Consider the following 18,866-nt stretch of genomic DNA (forward strand, 5'->3'; position numbering starts at 1 on the left):
TTGTAATAAATGTAATCATCTCTAAAATTGCAATCATAGTTTTAATAAAAGGGAAAAGGAAAAAGAATTACTTGAGGAAAAGGGTGTTATAGTGTATGTCTCCTAAGGTATGGTCATAAAGTAATTAAAGAGAAGGATTTATCTGTTTTTGCCACAAGTCCTTCTAAAAGTGAGACCATCCTCCCTTCAGGTACTTAGCAAAGGTTCTGCATGCTGCAGGCACCGATTATAACACGGGCCATGTCCTTTTCAGATTGCTTCACAGCTCTCAGAAGCCAATGACCAAAGGTTAAGCAAATCCTAGAAAGTGTACTCAGTGAGTTTTACATTTCAAAGATGTCAAAAATCAAAGCCAGAACAGTTTCGTTTAAAGTCTTAAAATGGCTTTACTTTCCATTCTAGAATTGAGTAGCATTTCATTCCATAAAGTAAAGTAAATGTTCGTGGAACAGAGTAGAGAGGGTTGATTCTGTAGGGGAGGTTTGAAAGTAGAGACATGGAACAGAGAAACAAGCTGCCAAGTTACTTTCCTTGTAAGACAGGGCCAGACAGATAGAATAGCAAACAAAACAAATCAACAACAATAACGAGAAAACCCGGTGGATTGGTTAACATCAGGTCACCTTAGTTTACCTTTTGTTTTAAAGATTAAAGCAGAGAGAAATTCATTATCTTGCCAGTTGAAATAGGCCTTTTTGAGGGCAACCAGCTTGGGTCTCCCTTCTGTCCTTCTCTTGGACAAGAGTTTACTTTCTGCTCAATAAATATATTTTACTCTGAAGAGAAGAGAAACAGGCCTTTTGGGGGATTTATGTTTTTATTTTAAAAAGTTTTATTCTACAGATTTAGAAGCCTGAGATTATTTTTTATGTATTTAGCACAGGATCTACAGGGTCTCACTACATAGATTGGACTTGTAGTGATTCTTCTGTTTTTAGCCTCCCAAGAGCTGGGATTACAGGCCTACGCCGCCACTCCCAGTCTCAATCCCTGTCTCAGTGCACCCAGGGATGGGGCCAGCATGGCATACCAGGAAATATGAGATTTTTAATAAGCAAAAGAAATTCAGTCATACCTAATGATTAAAAGAATATAGTAGTGTGTTATCTAAACAGAAATCATGCTGATGTGCCATAATACACTATTAGTAAAAAAAAAAGAATACACTTCAGGGCACAGCATTATATTTCAAATTACATTAGGTATACTTTGGAAGAATTTAATCAAACTAGAAAATTCTAAGTATTTTTTAAACATAGCACTTAAAATGTAACAACTCTGGGCATTCTTTTTCTTTAAAGAAGAAATGACCTTGTGTGTGATAGAAGTGCTGCTTTATTGCTACAGAGGTCAAAGTTCAAGGCTCTGGAGGACAGGAGAGAATACCAAGGTAGCCTTTAGAAACTTGGTTTTATTTATGCATAAAATGGTAGAGTTTATAAAAGTTAATTTACAAACCAAGATCAAAAATGGTATGCATGCAATTATTTACAAGCAGTCCTAAAACATCGAAGTTTTCAAATGCATAGCCATGGAGGAATTAGGCTATTATCTTTCTCTATCAATTTCTCGGGTCACATACGCAGCATGGTTTCAGTTTAGTGCCCTGGCACTTGGTATGTAACTGCATTTTTATTTTTAGCCTGGCCTGTGTAGGTCTGAAATAGTGGTCTTCTGTAATTTTTATTTAACAAAGGAAAAAATGGGGGCTTGCCATCCTATTGCATAAAGGTTATCAGAACAACTAGCTTTTCACTACTTTGGGGTTACAGAAGATCTTAACCTTTTGCAATATAAAAGTTTAACTTCTGGTTAAAACTTTAAATCTCACATGAGGCAAGTCATTTGTTACCTAAGGAAAAACACATTCCTTTTCTTCAAAATGGCATTCTAGTGCTGGCTCTGTGTCTGTGACCTCAGTCCCTCCGCAGGAGGGAGGGAAGGAGGAGATGTCAGCACGTGGAAAGCTCTCTCTAAAGTATCCTGTATAGCATCAGCCCCTTGATGTCTTTCTTACTGCATCACCACAAGAAAAGAATTGCATGATGGTGGGGGAAAAGGAACTACATTTATTGAAGGTCACAACCAGAGAAATAGATGACAGGAAAGGAACACTGATTGCCCTTCAGCTAAATCAGGCTCTTGGGCTCAGGATGCTGAGGAATAAAGGACATGCATGAGCTAAGGTAGCATCTGAGTTGAAGTGGTGGAGGGTAGTGATTTGGGAGAGACGGCTTCAGGGGCGTGCTTAAGTTGGTGCTCGAGCTCCGCTAGGTACAGGGGAGTGACTTCCTCAGCCCCCAACATCCCATCTCTACTACTTAGATGGAAAGATACTTCATCACTTACCTTGGCTGCAGGTGTGGCCTTGATTTGTATTGTGAATGCACTTGGTGCTGTCTTCTCAGACTGAAGGGCAGCCTCAAGGGCAGCTGAGATGGCCCGAAATCCATTTCACTGTCTTGACCAGCTTGTAACCTCTTGTATCTACACTAAATTCTGAAACATTTTAATATGGCTTTCCAACATAAACTCATTGTGAGTCATCTGTATGAAGAAAGAGTGAGTTAGACATTAAGGACTGTTTTGGATACTTTTTTTTGAAATAAAATTCCCATTTATTTTTATGGTTGGTTTTATGAATAGAACCTGAATGATTGTAGAATTTTTCCTTGAGAAGTAAAGAGAAATTGCCTCTAGCAGGAGTTTGCCTTCTGTAGCACACATTCACTGTTGGCGAAAGTCACTTCAGAAGTGTCAACCTAGGAAGCAGAGTTAGCTTTGCTAAAAGGTAAGTATAGGCACATTGAAGTTGTACCACGTTTACTCAAGTATTCCTTTGTTCATGAATAGGTGGCACCAGCCTACAAGTGGTTCAGTGTTCCACCAAGAAGGCAGGAGGGAAGCTGTGCGTGTGTGTGTGTGTGTGTGTGTGTGTGTGTGTGTGTGTGTGTGTATTTTACTGGGGATCAGACCCATGACCTTCTCACTGAGCTACATCCCTATCCCTTTTATTTTGGAAACAAGATGCTAATTTTACCAGAGTGGGCTTGAATTTACCATTATCCTGCCTCAGTTCAGAGACTGCAGGCATGAGACAGACACTACAATTGGTTGGGATAATCTTTTATAAGTGTTCTATAACCAGTGGGAGAAAAAAACAACATGATTGGTTAAAGTGTAAAAGTCCTTGTTAGATGTTAGTTCTGACTGGTTAAATTTAAGTTTACATTAAGTTCAAATTAATTTAAATAGGAACCCAAAGCTTTGGAGCCATCTCAGTTAGGCAACCTCCTAAGTAATAATTTTAACAGACTCCCTAGTTGCCTTGAATTATGAAAATAATGGCCAAATATGAAAATCTTTCCAAAAAGCCTGCAGGGTTGTGCTATTCATAAAGCAGTTGTACACCTTAGAAAATGGTGAAAGAATGCTTTCTCTTTGTGAATACTTTAGCCTACTATTCAGAAAAAAGAAATGAGTTATCTCCTCTCACGCATAGTCTTATATTCTGTTTGTACAAGGTATTGATTGATAATTGGTTTGATTGAACAATGTAAACCCAAAGACAGCAAAAAAAAAAAAAAAAGAACTTGCCAATCTCTTATATCAGTTTTTTAATTATTCATATAGAAACGAAATTAAAAGTCCTTCAGAAAGATGTTTTGGGATTTATTAATCATTTCAAGCAGGATACAGCTATCTCTGAAGGTCCCTTGGTTATCACCTGGGCTCTTTCCTTTGAGGTCTTTGTGTTTTCAAATAACACATTTGTAATAACATATATAAACACTGAGCTAACTTTTCCCCTATTAATGTTTATTTTGGCAAATGAACTATCAAGAACGACTGCTGTCTGTTTATATTCCAGGGTCCCTGCACTGGGAATCAGCAGAGTTTGGCCCACAGTAGGCTGTGGGACGCGGTGGTGGGCTTTCTTCATGTGTTTGCACACATGCAGATGAAGCTGTCTCAGGTAAATTAACTGCTTTCTGGCTTAACAAGCAAACCAGAGACTGTGATTATCAGCCAAGTGAACATGCTTATTTGTGTTTGAGCATTATCTTTTCCAGATCATTTGTTTAGATATCTTTTTCTCTATCCAAAAAAAGAAAAGAAAAGAAAAGAAAAATGTTGCTTTTAATAAAAATGCTTTATGCAAGTGGATAATGAAAGGTGGGAGTCATTATTCAAATTTGAAAACAAAGGATGTTAAGGAATGGAGACTTAAATCAGCAGGGTCCCCAGACAGTGTCCATTTCATCATCCTCATCGATGTGTTTCCTGGTATTTGCACATTAGTCTTCTCCTCCTGCCTACTAGAGGAATAACTGAAAAAGGACTTGTAACTTGTTACAAATCTCTTGTTAAAGGAAGACAGTTCTTAAAAGGTAATAAACAAGCAAAGATAATGTTCACCTATTATGAACAACTTTAACTTCCTGAAAATCAAAAGAAAATGATAGCTTGTAAGGATAACATAGAGTAAACAGACTTTCTGCCATCTTTTAGTGTTATTTTGGGAGGCCTATTGAGCACATCATCCTGTTTTCTCCTGCTCTGTTCCATCTGGAACTAAAAGATGCATGAATAAAAAAAGGTCTTAAAATTAGTCTTAGATAAAACTTTTACTTTGATATGGTGAATTTGATGGGATATTCCCTTTATGAGGTATGATATTTGCCACGTGGTCAGGAAGGCAAAAAGATGCTAGAGTTAGCTGAGTAGAATAAGCGCTTCCCTGGCAAGCACAAGGGTCTGAGTTTAATCCCCGATTCTGAAAAAAAAAAATAAAAAGAGAAAGAATGTCGCGATTCCAGTGTTTCTGAAGTTTCATTCACTTGTCCCATGAATGAGGGCCAGTTTTCTCTTTCCTGAGGCTTATTTCTTTTGGAGTAAGTGGGGATGCAAACTCCTGCCCACTGGCCCATAAGCAAAGGCGTATTGGTAGCCAAGCTGGACATTGCACAAGTCAGAGGTTCGAATCATCAATATCTGCAACAGCAAGGAAGACTTTTATGTGAACTGAAAGCACCTTCAGCTTATATGGAGCTTGATGAAGATTTTAAAAAGAGAAATATAAGGGGGAAAAATGAGCCAGAAAACCAGCAGGCTGTGTCTACTAATTGGAAGTGCTCAAAGTTAGGGTCCTGTCCTTCCCCAAAAGCTTGGAGCCACTGGTCCTGTCTGTGGGTGTTATACGGGGAAAAATTGCATTTTTCATAGAAGATGGTCACATAGGGCAGTGGTAGCCCTAGGGATGCATATTAGTGACTGCTGAGATCATTGTACGTTGTACATTGAGGTCGAGGCCTAATGAGGAAGAGGGCTCAGAGACAACTGGCTAGTATGGCCAAGGAGCGAAAGTCAGTTTCTCATTATTGGTGACAGCGGCCAAAGATGGCAATCTCATTCTTCTTTATCTAATTAACAATGATATTTTAGTATGTAAAGCAAGCTTGGCTGAACCAGATTTGTATACTCACAAGAGAATTCTCATTTGGTGTTCTGTATTTCTATAATCTTATTATCATATGCTACTATCCAGCAACTTTTTCTGGTTAATCAAGTTAGCAACTATTAGAAAAAGGCTTCAGCCGGTAGACTAGTTTAGTGGTAGAGCTATGCCTAGCAGGTGTAAGTTCTGGGTACAGACACCATCACCATGAAAAAAGAAATAAAGAATATCCTAAACTGATCATGTTGGCACACCTGTAATTCCAGGTCTCTGGGAATCCCAAGCAAAAATTTGACACATTCAAGTCTGTCCTGAGCAACTTAGTGACTTAGAAGACTACCTTAAAAAAAAAAGCAAGGAATGTTGCTGAGTGTGAAGACTCTTACTTCAGTGTAGAAATTCAGCCTCATAGATAGCAAAAATTGTGTGAATAAAATAATAGTACCTTATGCATTTTTTAAGAAAGAAAATTTTAAAGTTTAAATATAATTGGTACAATGTCAGGTTATGTATATGTAAATATATGGAACCATATTTCCAGGTGCTGGATCTAAGCATAGTGATATTTAGATATAGCATATCTACTTACAAGAATTTATTCCATGATAAGTAATCAAAAGCAAAACAAAAACAAAATTTGAACAAAAAAGTATAGGAAAACTTAATGAAATTGGCTAATAAAGTATATTGTGTAATAATAGGCTAGGTAATACCTGTGTATGATTCTGATTAGATTTAGGTAAAATACATTTTCCTGTCACTGATATGCATGTCTTTTTTTCTGGAATAAATTAATCTTATAAAATATTTAACAACTTCATGTAAGAAGTTATTAAATAAGGAAAAAAAATATAGTCTTTCCACATAAAAGAGCTATGTCCAATATGTTTCGCCAGTGAATCTTGCCTGGCACTGGAGCATCTTCCACTGCTCGGGAATCTAACATATGCTTCTTGGGTATCTCCATGGTTGGTGCAAGTACTTCAATGAATATGTTTTGAAATCAATAGCAAATATCGAAAGAGGGCTGGGGATGTAGCTCAGTGCAAGGTCCCTGGGTTCAACTTCCATAAGATCCCTGGGTTCAACTTCCATTAATACACACACACACACACACACACACACACACACACACACACACGACTTATTTTTAGTAACATAGTTACATTTGGGCTTCTTTTAATTTAGTTCAATGATATTTTTTAAGATATCTACTATGGATAATCAGTGTTTTGTGAGAATAAATATGTTCATATCTGTAACCTTTACTCTTATTATCTCAAATATAATATGTTAATATTTTAGGATTCCAGTCAAATTGAGCTACTAAAAGAATTAATGGATCTTCAGAAGGATATGGTGGTCATGTTGCTGTCCATGTTAGAAGGTAGTTTTTATATTTTCAGATTTTCTTGTTTTAGTTTTATAATCAATATATGCTTGCTTATGGAATCAACCTGCAGCAAAGAATAAATAACACTGAGATGTGACTAAGAGCTTGGATTTATTGCTGGCTTTATTATTTTTGTTCTCAAGTTAGCGTTTAAGAAAAGAAAATCCTGCATACACCAGTCTGCATATATCTACAGAATGAAAACATTTATACTCTTTAATAACAGCTTCATTTAACAGAGAATCCTATTTAGCAAGCTCTCTAGACACTTTAAGGGCCATTTTATTTGCTTTTTCTTCTGTAATTTCCTAAAACAGAGTTAGCACCAGCAGCAGCCACTTCATACCCTCTGAGCATGGGCCCCATGCCTTCAACTTTTGATTTAAACAGTGATATCACCAGTAATCAGTGGGATTATGGACCTTTCAATTAACTCCAACTGTGCAAATTACTGCTTTGGGATGACCACGTGTCCCTGCTGTGGCTTTTGAAGGTCTTGGCAGGGGAAGGAGGTTGAGATGCCACAGCACAGCCTCAGCTCCATCTCATTCTGTACCCTACCAGCCTCTCAGTTTTTATTCTTCCTGTATTCTCTCCCTAATATATTTCTCTTTGTTATTGTTTTTTTTTTTTTTTTTTTGTATAACAGTAAACATGGTTAGGGACTTGAACCCTGAGACCCACCACCAGGGTTCTGGTTCTGGCTTCCCCCTTCTTAGCTATGTGACCCTGGGTGGGGGCAGCATCTCTTTATTCCCTATTTATTTCTTTGTAAAGCTGATGTAATGATGGATAGTTGTGAGAATGCAGTGATGTCATGTAGATACCATACCATCAAAGCAATAAGAAATGATTCATTTTGTGTTTTGTCTTGTTTCTCCCTCTCGCCAGCCCCCCACCCACCCTCTGCCATGAGTTGCATTATTCCACTTTGATTAGGAGAGCTCTGGTTGTCTCACTAGGACTTCAGAGATGTAGAATTTCCTAAAACAGAGTTGGCACCAGCAGCAGCCACTTCTTACCCTCTGAGCATGGGCCCCATGCCTTCAACTTTTGATTTAAACAGTGATATTACCAGTAATAAAAACTGCAGTAGCAGCAGCAGCAGCACACCAGCCATAACTTACAACTTAGCACTTATGGTGTGTGTGTTCACTGCTGATTTAGGTAATTTCTAATTCTAATAATAGCGTTATGGGTTTGCCAATTATAATTTCCCCCCGTTTTGTGAATGAGCAAAGCCAAGTGCAGACCAAGCCCAGCATTCTGCCGGCGTTGTTCAGCTGCTAGAGTGGTAGAGCCTCAGCTTAGTCCCCTGAGGAGCTCCAGCTCTCACAGGCGAACTCTCTGTGACCACTGCTTCACCAACAGATCATGCAGACTTCATGCTGGGCGCTGCTTCTGCTCTTTATCTTCTGTTACATGGCACCTCTGTCCAGAGAGTCAAAGAAATCAAAGTGGGCTGTGATTCGGTAACTTAGGATCATATCTAATTTTCTCAAGATGTTTGGGAACCTGGACTTTTCTAACTCTGAAAGCTCTGGAATAGGCAAAGCTATGGGAAGGCACTTACCACTGTGAGTCAGAAAGATTGTGTAACTTGCTGAGGACCTGTCCCAAGTCTTGACATTAGCCTTTAATAATCATGTCTCAAAGAGCATATCGATGCACCCTGGGTCAAGTTCAGTTACTTCATTTGTAAAATCAGAATTAATAAAAAGTTCCTGTCAAACATACATAAAAGCATTAATTCAAATATTATCCTTGAGAAGGAGGAGGGTTTGTTTTGTTTTGTTTTGTTTTGTTTTGTTTTTTTGCTACTTCAGACTGCCTTAAGAGCAGTTCTGGTAGAGCTGGGAATCGAACTGCAGTCCTATGACCCAGCCTGCATTTATTCAAGCGGCGCTTTAAACAACTGAGCTATCCAGCAAAGCCCTCAAATATTATCTTTGAGAGTGATTTTTAAACCCTGAAGGGCTGTGTAAATGTACTTTTACATTATGGAATTTTATTTTTGGCCACTGGCTCTAATTTTCTTACCTAAAACATATTACTTCTTTCATTGATTTTAGATAAGAAAAGTCAGCTTTTTGTCAGATACTGTTTTGTGAGAGTCATTAATTAGTTTGTAAACAGTTTTTTTAAAATTTGTTTTTAAATCTAAAGTTTAAAAATTATCCTTCATTTTTTTCTGAGAATTCATGCCTTGTGAGATAAATGAGAAGCTAGTCTCCATTCATATTATATTATAGATCTATATTATTTTCTCAACACAGTAGCATTTGTAAGAGTGCTCATTTTGAACAAATGCAATTGTTTTATCACCAGGTAATGTTGTCAATGGAACAATTGGCAAACAGATGGTTGACATGCTTGTGGAATCTTCCAACAATGTGGAGATGATTCTCAAATTTTTTGACATGTTCTTAAAACTTAAGGACTTGACGTCTTCCGACACATTCAAAGAATATGACCCAGATGGCAAGGGTGTGATTTCCAAGAGGGACTTCCACAAAGCCATGGAGAGCCACAAGCACTACACCCAGTCAGAGACAGAGTTTCTCTTGTCTTGTGCGGAGACTGATGAAAATGAGACTCTGGACTACGAGGAGTTCGTGAAACGATTTCATGAGCCTGCGAAGGACATCGGCTTCAATGTTGCAGTCCTGCTGACTAACCTCTCTGAGCACATGCCCAATGACACACGGCTGCAGACGTTCCTGGAGCTGGCAGAGAGTGTGCTTAATTATTTCCAGCCCTTCCTGGGCCGCATCGAGATTATGGGAAGTGCCAAGCGCATCGAGAGGGTGTATTTTGAGATCAGTGAATCCAGCCGCACCCAGTGGGAGAAGCCACAGGTCAAGGAGTCCAAGAGGCAGTTCATCTTTGACGTGGTCAATGAGGGCGGGGAGAAGGAGAAGATGGAGCTCTTTGTGAACTTCTGTGAGGACACCATCTTTGAGATGCAGCTGGCTGCCCAGATCTCAGAGTCAGACCTGAATGAGAGGTCAGCGAATAAAGAGGACAGTGAGAAGGAGCGGCCTGAAGAGCAAGGGCCCCGGATGGGTTTCTTCTCCATCTTGACGGTGAGGTCAGCCCTGCTTGCCCTCAGGTACAACGTCCTGACTCTTGTGCGGATGCTCAGTCTGAAGAGCCTGAAGAAGCAGATGAAGAAGGTGAAGAAGATGACTATGAAGGACATGGTCACGGCCTTCTTCTCCTCTTACTGGAGTGTTTTCGTGACTCTGCTGCACTTTGTAGCCAGCGTCTGCAGAGGCTTTTTCCGTATTGTTTGCAGCCTGCTGCTGGGGGGAAGCCTTGTGGAGGGCGCCAAAAAGATCAAAGTGGCGGAACTTCTGGCCAACATGCCGGATCCCACTCAGGATGAGGTGCGCGGAGATGGGGAGGAGGGTGAGAGGAAGCCCATTGAAACTCCCTTGCCCTCTGAGGACCTGACTGATTTGAAGGAGCTGACAGAAGAAAGTGACCTTCTCTCAGACATATTTGGCTTGGACCTGAAGAGGGAGGGAGGACAGTATAAGCTCATCCCTCATAATCCCAACGCTGGCCTTGGTGACCTCATGTCCAACCCTGTCCCCATCCCAGAAGTGCAAGAAAAGTTTCAGGTACTGTATCTTAAAGGTGGCTTTCTCTCTAGGCTTTGGGTGTATAAAACAAATGAATATTACACCAGGCTTTGAGCTGGTGATGAAAGAGTGTTAAGGATGTAAACTTTTTTTTTTAATGGCTTTTCATTAGGCAAAGGGAAAAGCATACTCTTTTAAATATTTTGGGTTTTGTGGATTTATTTGTACTTTGTGGTATGTGGGGCTGAAGACAAGTGCTCTAGCTCTGAGTTACATTCCCAGCCTAGTTAAGATTCTATATAAATTATTAAATTGTCTTAAACTACTAATGTGGAAGCTTAAGAATTTACCTTGCTAATGGCTCTATTGAGCCATCTGCCCAAGGATAATTCATTAGTATTTACCATGTTTTTTATTACATTGAGATCACATGGAATCACAGATAAGAGATGAACTGTACTCTCAAATAACTTTAAACAACTTATGGGATGGGAAAGGCCTGACATTCATGAGGAGACAAGGGAATTATTAAGTGTTAAATAGAGTCAGTGGACCTTAGAGGTTACATCTGTTGACAAAACTGCAATCCCACTATGGTTTTAAGTGTTTAAATAGAGATTAAAAGGTAGGACAAATTGGCCTTGAAGTAGGACTTACAAAGGTGGCTAAAGTAAAGAATATTTCTGAAATGAGAAAAGGAAACAGAGAAGATGCCCCTTGAAAGTTTATGCTCTGTAGAGAAGTGAGAAGCAGTTGGAGCAGTAGACTGAATGCACACATGACTCTTCCCTGTCTATGCAAGAGGGTGCCCAGGCCCAGTGGTGGTGTGGCATAAGGCCACATGACCCCCTGAATGCAGTCATAGGTGATGTGTAACCCTGCTTTTCTTTCCTCATTGACTCCTTCAAGGAACAGAAGACAAAAGAAGAAGAAAAGGAAGAAAAAGAGGAAACCAAATCTGAACCTGAAAAGGCTGAGTATGTACAATGTCTTTCCTGTGCCATTCTGTTTCAGGTCTCTGTTTCTTGTCCTCCCTTTGGAAGCTCTAAGGGAGAATTTCATACAACAAAGGGGCCACAGGAGTCCGAAGCCAGGTGTCTCAGTGGAGAGATGGTAGAGAACAGGACTTCAGACCATTGTGGGGATAAGTGAAGTGGGCTGACGGGCCTCTCTTCTGCCTCTCTCTCCTATGAGGACTCCGCTTATATGGTCCTTTGCTGGCACAGAACACTCTGATGTTTCCACGAGTTTCCTCTAAATTAAGACTAAGTTCTGTCTTTAAGATTGTACATTTCCATTCTTTTAAAGAAAGGTGGAAACAGACATTCTAGGTAAGGTGCCCTAGGTTCCTGCAGTGCCACACTCCCAGGAACAGGTATATAGAATCACTGGGGGAGTTTATTAAAAATGTGGGTTATTTGGGCCTCACTCCAGAGATTCTGACTCAGCCAGTGTCAGAACGATGGGGCCCAAAAAATCTTCATTTTCACCCGCAGGCCCCATGCAGTAGAGCAGAATTATAAATGTCACAGGAGAAAATCAAGCACAGAATTCAAAGCACTGAGAATCTTCAACTTCCTCTTATCTCTGGCTTTATGTTAATAATTGAAGCTTGTATCTTTCTTCAAGCATATGAAACATTATATGAACATTTTTAAAAAATTGGGAAAAGAAATGAAGGTTTAGGGGTACTATTATTAGCATCTTTTTTCATTTACTTTTAAATATTTTTTTTTTTTCAGTACCAGGGATTGAACTCAGGACCCTGTGCTTGCCAGGCAGGCACTTATTCTACTGAGCTATCTCCCTGGCCCCCAAATTTCATTTTTCATTGCAAAATCTTTGTACTTTTACTATCATAGATTGTGAATTGTTGGATAAGTTGCACAAATGGCCACATAGATGACTATTAAGTAAAAACTGGAATGCTTCCAGGAAATGGCTGGCATTCCAATGGGGATTATGTATCTAATGTTACTAAAAATTGTTACAAATAATTTTAGATATACCTCATATGGGTTAAAGGTTATGTACAGCATATAACTTCACTTTCAGAAAGGATTGATATTATTCACTTACAGACTTTCTAGCTAAAATATTTTTAGTTAACCAACTTAATATACGTCAGAAAATTACTATGATTTTTGTGTGCTTTGGTATCACTGAGAATTGGAGCCAGAGCCTTTATACAGAGCTACATCTCCAGCCCTTTATATTCTTTTATTTTTGAGACAAGTTCTTGCTAAGTCACCAAGTTGCCCAGGATGGACTAGAACTGGTGATTCTTCTGCCTCATGCTCCCAGAGTACTAATAATATAGGAATGTGCCACAACATTCTGATAAGGTATTAACTTATTGATATAGTTAACTGAGTACACAGGCCTCTAATGTCAAATCTGAGTGTTTAGACAATATTAAAAGTTGAACATAAAATCATAACTTAAAAATAATGATGGAAAGTTATAGCAAAAATAAATCTTGTTATTCTTTTTCAATTACATGTTTACAAATCTTGTTATTCCCTTTTGCAATTATATGTTATTATATAATTAAAAGAGAATGTGCTACATATGGATATAAAGATGCTTCAGGCTTGAAAACATCTCCTAGATGAGAACTTCGCAGAATTTTCCTTCCATTTGGAGCTATCACAATCAGAGAAATCCTTCCTTTAAGTCTAAAATTCAGGATATTATTGTTTACTGGAAAATAAATTAATTTTCAAAAGTGGTTCTATAATGAGAAGTATTTGTTCACATTTTTGTCTTTTGTCATTTTTGAATTGCTGGACAGCTTATACTTCATTCACTTGTTTCCTCAGGGGAGAAGATGGAGAGAAAGAAGAGAAAGCAAAAGAAGACAAAGGTAAACAGAAGTTGAGGCAGCTTCATACACATAGATATGGAGAACCTGAAGTTCCTGAGTCAGCGTTCTGGAAGAAAATCATTGCATACCAACAGAAACTCCTAGTAAGGCGGTTTAAAATGAATATTGCTTCTTATTTATTGTGAGACAGTAATACTTCAGACTCAGTGATATTCATTGACCTACCCTTGAAGAGAAATATGGTAGCCAGCACTTTAGTCCTGCAAATATAGGAGTGTCTCAGTATTTGGGGAGGTCAGTTCCAGGGACCCCACCTCCATATTAAAGTCCGTAGATGCGCTAGTCCCTGATATGAAATGAAATGGTTATTTGCACTCAACCCATGAACATTCTTTCATAGACTTTACATTATCTCTGAATTACTTCTAATATCTAATACAATGTAAGTGATATGAAATACAGTTTTATACCATATTGTTTAGGGAATAAAGGTCAGAGGAAAAAGTACATATAGATATTTACTATATAGACGGATGTCTGACTTAAGAGTTTTCTATCCCCAATTGGTTGAAGTCATGGATGCAATACCTGTGGGTACCATGTGTTTTATCTGCCCATCTTAACATGCTAGTTTTTCACAGTGCATGTGTTTGGTTTGCAATTCCCTATTGTCTATTCCAGAACCTTTGCACATGTCTGCACTACCCAACTCCCTTTGGTTTAGTGACTGTCAGTGCGCTGTTCTCAAGATCTCCCCATCAAATCTTGAGGGTGCCTAAGTATACATATTAAGAGGCCTTGAAGTAGGTTAAGGCAAAACATGCTTCACAGGACTTAAGTAATTAATAGCAAAGTTACAGAACTGGCTTAGTCTATACCTCTCAAACATCCTCTTTTTATGTAGGAAAAGCTCCAATGATAAAAACACTCTTTACCAACTTGCCATTGATGACATTTCATAATTATTCTTTAAGTAGAGACAAATAAAAAATGAGATGAAAAAAGAGATGAGATAGTTCTTTATGTAGTATCATATACATTTTGAAGGAGTATTCACCACATCATTTCTTTGCCAATATCATTTACTGCAAAACACACTGAACGTAAGTATTTCGTAGACAGCCCTCGATAATCAATCATTAATGTGATATCCTGCGATGACTGCTGTGACAGCAGATGTGGCTGTTACAATATAGACGTTTGATGAACTCCCAAGGCCCAACAGTAGCCCTGTGGGTTCCTGAAGAGTATGTTTAACTACAGTTGTATAAACCACACAGTTGAAGTTATACTTCCATCTTTCTATGGGTTCACACATTCTCTTGTCCCTGAAGGGCTCTTATGTTTTCTTGTTTGTGCTGGCAGTTTTTTTTTTTTTTTTAATTTTAGGGAAGGATCTACAGGGTATTCAGGGTCTCACTACCAGATTGACTCATAGTGATCTGCCTGTTTATAGCCTCCCAAGACCTGGGATTACAGGCATGCATCACCATACCCACTCTGTTGTTTTGGCAGTTGACTGTCCCTGCTCACCAGTTTGCATGCACAAGACTAAACATGATGTGTCAGGCAGCCACAAGGCCCCTGTTCTCCCTTGCCTGTGTGGCCATCCTGCTCAAATAATCAGGGTCACCTAACTCTGTCCCTGGGTTTTGTCCTACCTTCCAGGGAGAAGCAGATGTCCCACTGGGTATGGTGACTAGCCTGGGTACAATAAGCTGTGGGTTACTGAGACCAATGGAGGTGGGCCATGTGCACAGAGGGATACTGCTACTTTGATGTGGCCTTATGATGCTAAAGCCCTGGAATTTCTGCCTATATACTCCATACATATTGCCATTTGTGATCAGAACAAATACTAGATTTTGCCACAGCTGGTTTCCTTAAGCCCACTTCCTCTATCTTATTTTATTGTTTTGGTGGTGTTATTTCCCAACCCAGTAAATGGTAGAAGTTATCACTTTTGAATCCTTTTTCTCTTACCTTCTATATAATCCAGAAGTAATTCTCAATATTTGCTCCCAAATTTATTCAGAGCATGCCTAATTCTTGCCACCCCCACAGCTACCACGGAGGCTGTTACTCCCACCAACATCAGCTTTTCTTGCATTCCTGCATGAACTTCCTACTTCCCTTACTTGCACCCCTGCCCTGTGACCTATTTTCCACATAGGGGCTGGAATAGTCTTTCTATATCACAGTCAGCTGCATCACATCCTCTCCACATTCTCCAATAGCTTCCCATTGCCCCTATAATAAAATAATAATATAACAATATGTTATCTTACATAATAGCAATAAATATAATAAGATTAAAAGATAACTTTGGATATTAACTCATTTAACTATCAAAGCAAACATATGGAGTCACTTCCACGGTTACCTGCACATTACTGATAAAAAAACCTGTTGCTATGGCAAGGTTTAAGTCAGTGACAATGAGTCTTTTAGAGATGAGTAGGCCAAACTGCAAACTGAAATCAACTTACTTATTGCGAAATACAAACCCTGCAGTTAACCTGAATACTGAGGTTTTAGTTTAGGTAAACCACTCATACATTAACATCTTTTGTCCTGAGAGAAAAATAACATGTGTGCCATTTAGGTTCACCATCACTGGATTAAGTCATCCATCCATGTTCCAGATTTAGGCAGTGGTGGGTACATACCAGGCAGAGTGGCAGTCCTCAGTCATTGTCTGGTTCAGAGCTCATGAACCACTGTACCATAAGACAGTCTAAACTTTTATCAGAAGTCTTCAAAACCCTGCTCCCTGCCCACCAGTCTGACTTTGTTTACCTCTCTGTGGCGCTTTATTCACAGTAATCCTCACTCACACCAGCACTTCTCCTGACTTGGGGTGGCCTTGTTGCTCTTGACTCTAACACTCTTTTCCCATGTTGGCCTGAATACTCCCGAGTCCACTCAGGAGTTCAAGCTTTCTTCCTAGAGAGTCCTGCCCTGACCACCTCTCCAAAACACTGCCCCAATCCAAGAGCCTTTAACCAGATATTTTGTTTGGTGCTGCTGTGCTTTGAGTGTGCTTCTCTGTTGCTTGACTTCTCTGTGGTGGCAGCCTTTCCTGTGTGACTGTACCACCAAGTGGATTGCTCAGCATGTAGGCTACTGAGCTGGATAGCTCAGGATAAATGAGTGAATGCTTTATTTGTTATCTGAAACTTTCAAGTTTGTTGACTCAGTGACCTCATAACTTTTTTCACCTTTAGAACTATTTTGCTCGCAACTTTTACAACATGAGAATGTTGGCCTTATTTGTCGCATTTGCAATCAATTTCATCTTGCTCTTTTATAAGGTGAGTACATCTCAGTGTCTCAACAAGCAATAGGAAAATGCAAGTTGATTGAAGTGAATATACACATTTCTCAGATTTAGTAATGAGCACACCTAAACCTGCTCTGAGATGTATTTTAATTAAGGAGAAAAGCTGAAGCCCAAGCATAGCATTCGTACCCCAGAAGGCAGGATGGATTTGCTCTTTCAAATTGAATGAGAAACACCTCAGCTGCAGTGTATTGCATTTGGCTGAGGTTTGCTCACAGTGACCCGATCTAATTCAACCAAATAATAAATGTGACATAACTGTGTTAAGTTCTGCTGATAATTGTGATATCAGCCATCTAATTTTTCCTGCCTGTGTTGGAATCCTTATACTTTCATTATTAGAATGACCTTTAAAAGCATAACTATTACCTGCCTTTGATGCTTGAAAAACTGCTGTCTTAGCCTTTGCTCATACTCTTTTCATCATGAAATGTTTTCATATCCACTGGCTTTTGGCTAAAAAGCCTGTGCCGCCCTTGCTTTTGGATTGTGATGGTGTGTTAGATGCAGAAACTGACTATCCTTTACATGGTTTGAATCAGGTCTCCACTTCTTCTGTGGTTGAAGGCAAAGAACTGCCCACTCGAAGTTCCAGTGAACATGCCAAGGCGACCACCAGCCTGGACAGCAGCTCACATAGAATCATCGCCGTTCACTACGTGCTGGAGGAGAGCAGCGGCTACATGGAGCCCACCTTGCGGATCTTAGCTATCCTCCACACAGTCATTTCCTTCTTCTGCATCATTGGATACTACTGTTTGAAAGTAAGATAGTAAGGCACCAAGGTACCTGGGTGTATCTGTACGTGTGTGGGAAGGTGTGTGTCTGTGTGTTGGAGACTAAATTTCTGTGGAAGCAGAGTCTGGAATAGAATTTATGCCCACTCATTTTAATTGGAACTGTTCCATGAATCCCCACTCACGGGCTGAGGGAGGAAACAGGATGAGGTGGGGGGCAAAGCTGGACTATCATACAAATCAGCAAGGCATGCTCATGTCTTCCATCTCTGAAGCTGAGCTGCCCTTTCTTGGTTGTCCTGGCATGGCCTTTTTTTGTCTACATTGGCCAGCCTTCGGCTGCAGGCTGCACTAGGAAGGGGATTTGTATTACAGCTTCTTTCATCTAGTGATAATTACTCACATAATGGACAATTTCATCCATAACTTGACCCCACAGAAATGAGTTCACCTCCCCACTGTTTCTCATAGCAGTGCTCCATTATCATAGGACTTAGAGAAACACCTCTGAGTCATTTTGATCTGTTACAAGGTAAGTATCTAGCACTATCCTTGGCTGAAATGCTTTATGGCTTGTGGCACTTCACCCAGAAAATCATGTAGTTTTATACCTAAAGCTCAGCCAAGGCAACAATAAAATTTGGTGAATAGAATTCAGGATAGTCCCTCGGAGTGCCTATGGCTGCACATTATTTATTTTTTTAATTAAAATATATTTTAAAAATAGGCACAAAGAATTACATAATTCTTATGTTTACACATAAGTCCAGAAATCTAACCATATACAACCTTGTAGCAGGACACTCCTGCAACACTCCTTTTCCTGTCTCCTGTCTTCATTCACCACCCCCTTCTTTTTGAACAATCATCTACCCGAGAGATAGCATGGCAGCAACTGGCATGTCATGACAAGCAGCCCGTATTCAGAAGACCAGAATGACAGGGACTCCAAACATGAACCTACCATTACAAATTGCCATTTTCAGTGCAATTGCTTAGTTCCCAGATGTCTGTATATATAGTTAGTCAGGGGCTGCACATTATTTGTGCAAGTCTGTTTATCTCTTTGGAGCAAGGCTGCTTGTCATTGTGGTGTCTTTATTTTGCTGTCCTTTGCCTCTGGTAGTAAAGGCTTCAAAAATTGGGGCTTAGGACAAAAGGCTAGAGTGTCAAGTGCCTTTGCAAGAAATTTCCCTCCGTGTTCCTCTCCTTGTTTGATGAGGTAAAGATTCTTGGGATGCTTCCAGATTTCCTGCATCTCCCATCTGCCTGAGACTGGGCATAGTTGGTCCACATGAAGAGAGAGTGCACACATTCTGAAGACAGCTTAGCAAACTGACAAAGATTTTTACTGAAAGGGAAATAATGAATCTTTTTTTTCAGATAGTGTGTGTGGGCCTGCTGAGCATGGAATTGTTAAAAAGATGTTTCAAGTAAAACTATTTTTTTAGTAACACACATTTTGGAACATTAATAAGATTGCTGGATTTTTTTTGTCCATCCACATTGATTATATATATA

General features: G+C 39.5%; 1 protein-coding gene across 6 annotated transcripts in view; it reads left to right on the forward strand.

Annotated features, from left to right (window-relative positions):
• Ryr2 (ryanodine receptor 2) overlaps positions 1 to 18,866 on the forward strand; it is a 681,083-nt gene that overhangs the window by 633,704 nt on the left and 28,513 nt on the right. For 5 of the 6 annotated variants that reach the window (XM_023700826.1, XM_023700825.1, XM_023700828.1 and 2 more), the window contains 7 exons: positions 3,872 to 3,976; positions 6,764 to 6,845; positions 9,180 to 10,477; positions 11,348 to 11,415; positions 13,261 to 13,408; positions 16,493 to 16,579; positions 17,151 to 17,372. In XM_023700826.1, coding sequence (XP_023556594.1) covers positions 3,872 to 3,976; positions 6,764 to 6,845; positions 9,180 to 10,477; positions 11,348 to 11,415; positions 13,261 to 13,408; positions 16,493 to 16,579; positions 17,151 to 17,372 — 2,010 coding nt within the window. The remainder of the gene's footprint in view (positions 1 to 3,871; positions 3,977 to 6,763; positions 6,846 to 9,179; positions 10,478 to 11,347; positions 11,416 to 13,260; positions 13,409 to 16,492; positions 16,580 to 17,150; positions 17,373 to 18,866) is intronic. The other variant, XM_023700827.1, reaches the window with a different exon arrangement.

The sequence above is a fragment of the Octodon degus genome, unplaced genomic scaffold, assembly GCF_000260255.1.
Source record: "Octodon degus isolate 3935 unplaced genomic scaffold, OctDeg1.0 scaffold00127, whole genome shotgun sequence".
Lineage (NCBI taxonomy): Eukaryota > Metazoa > Chordata > Mammalia > Rodentia > Octodontidae > Octodon > Octodon degus.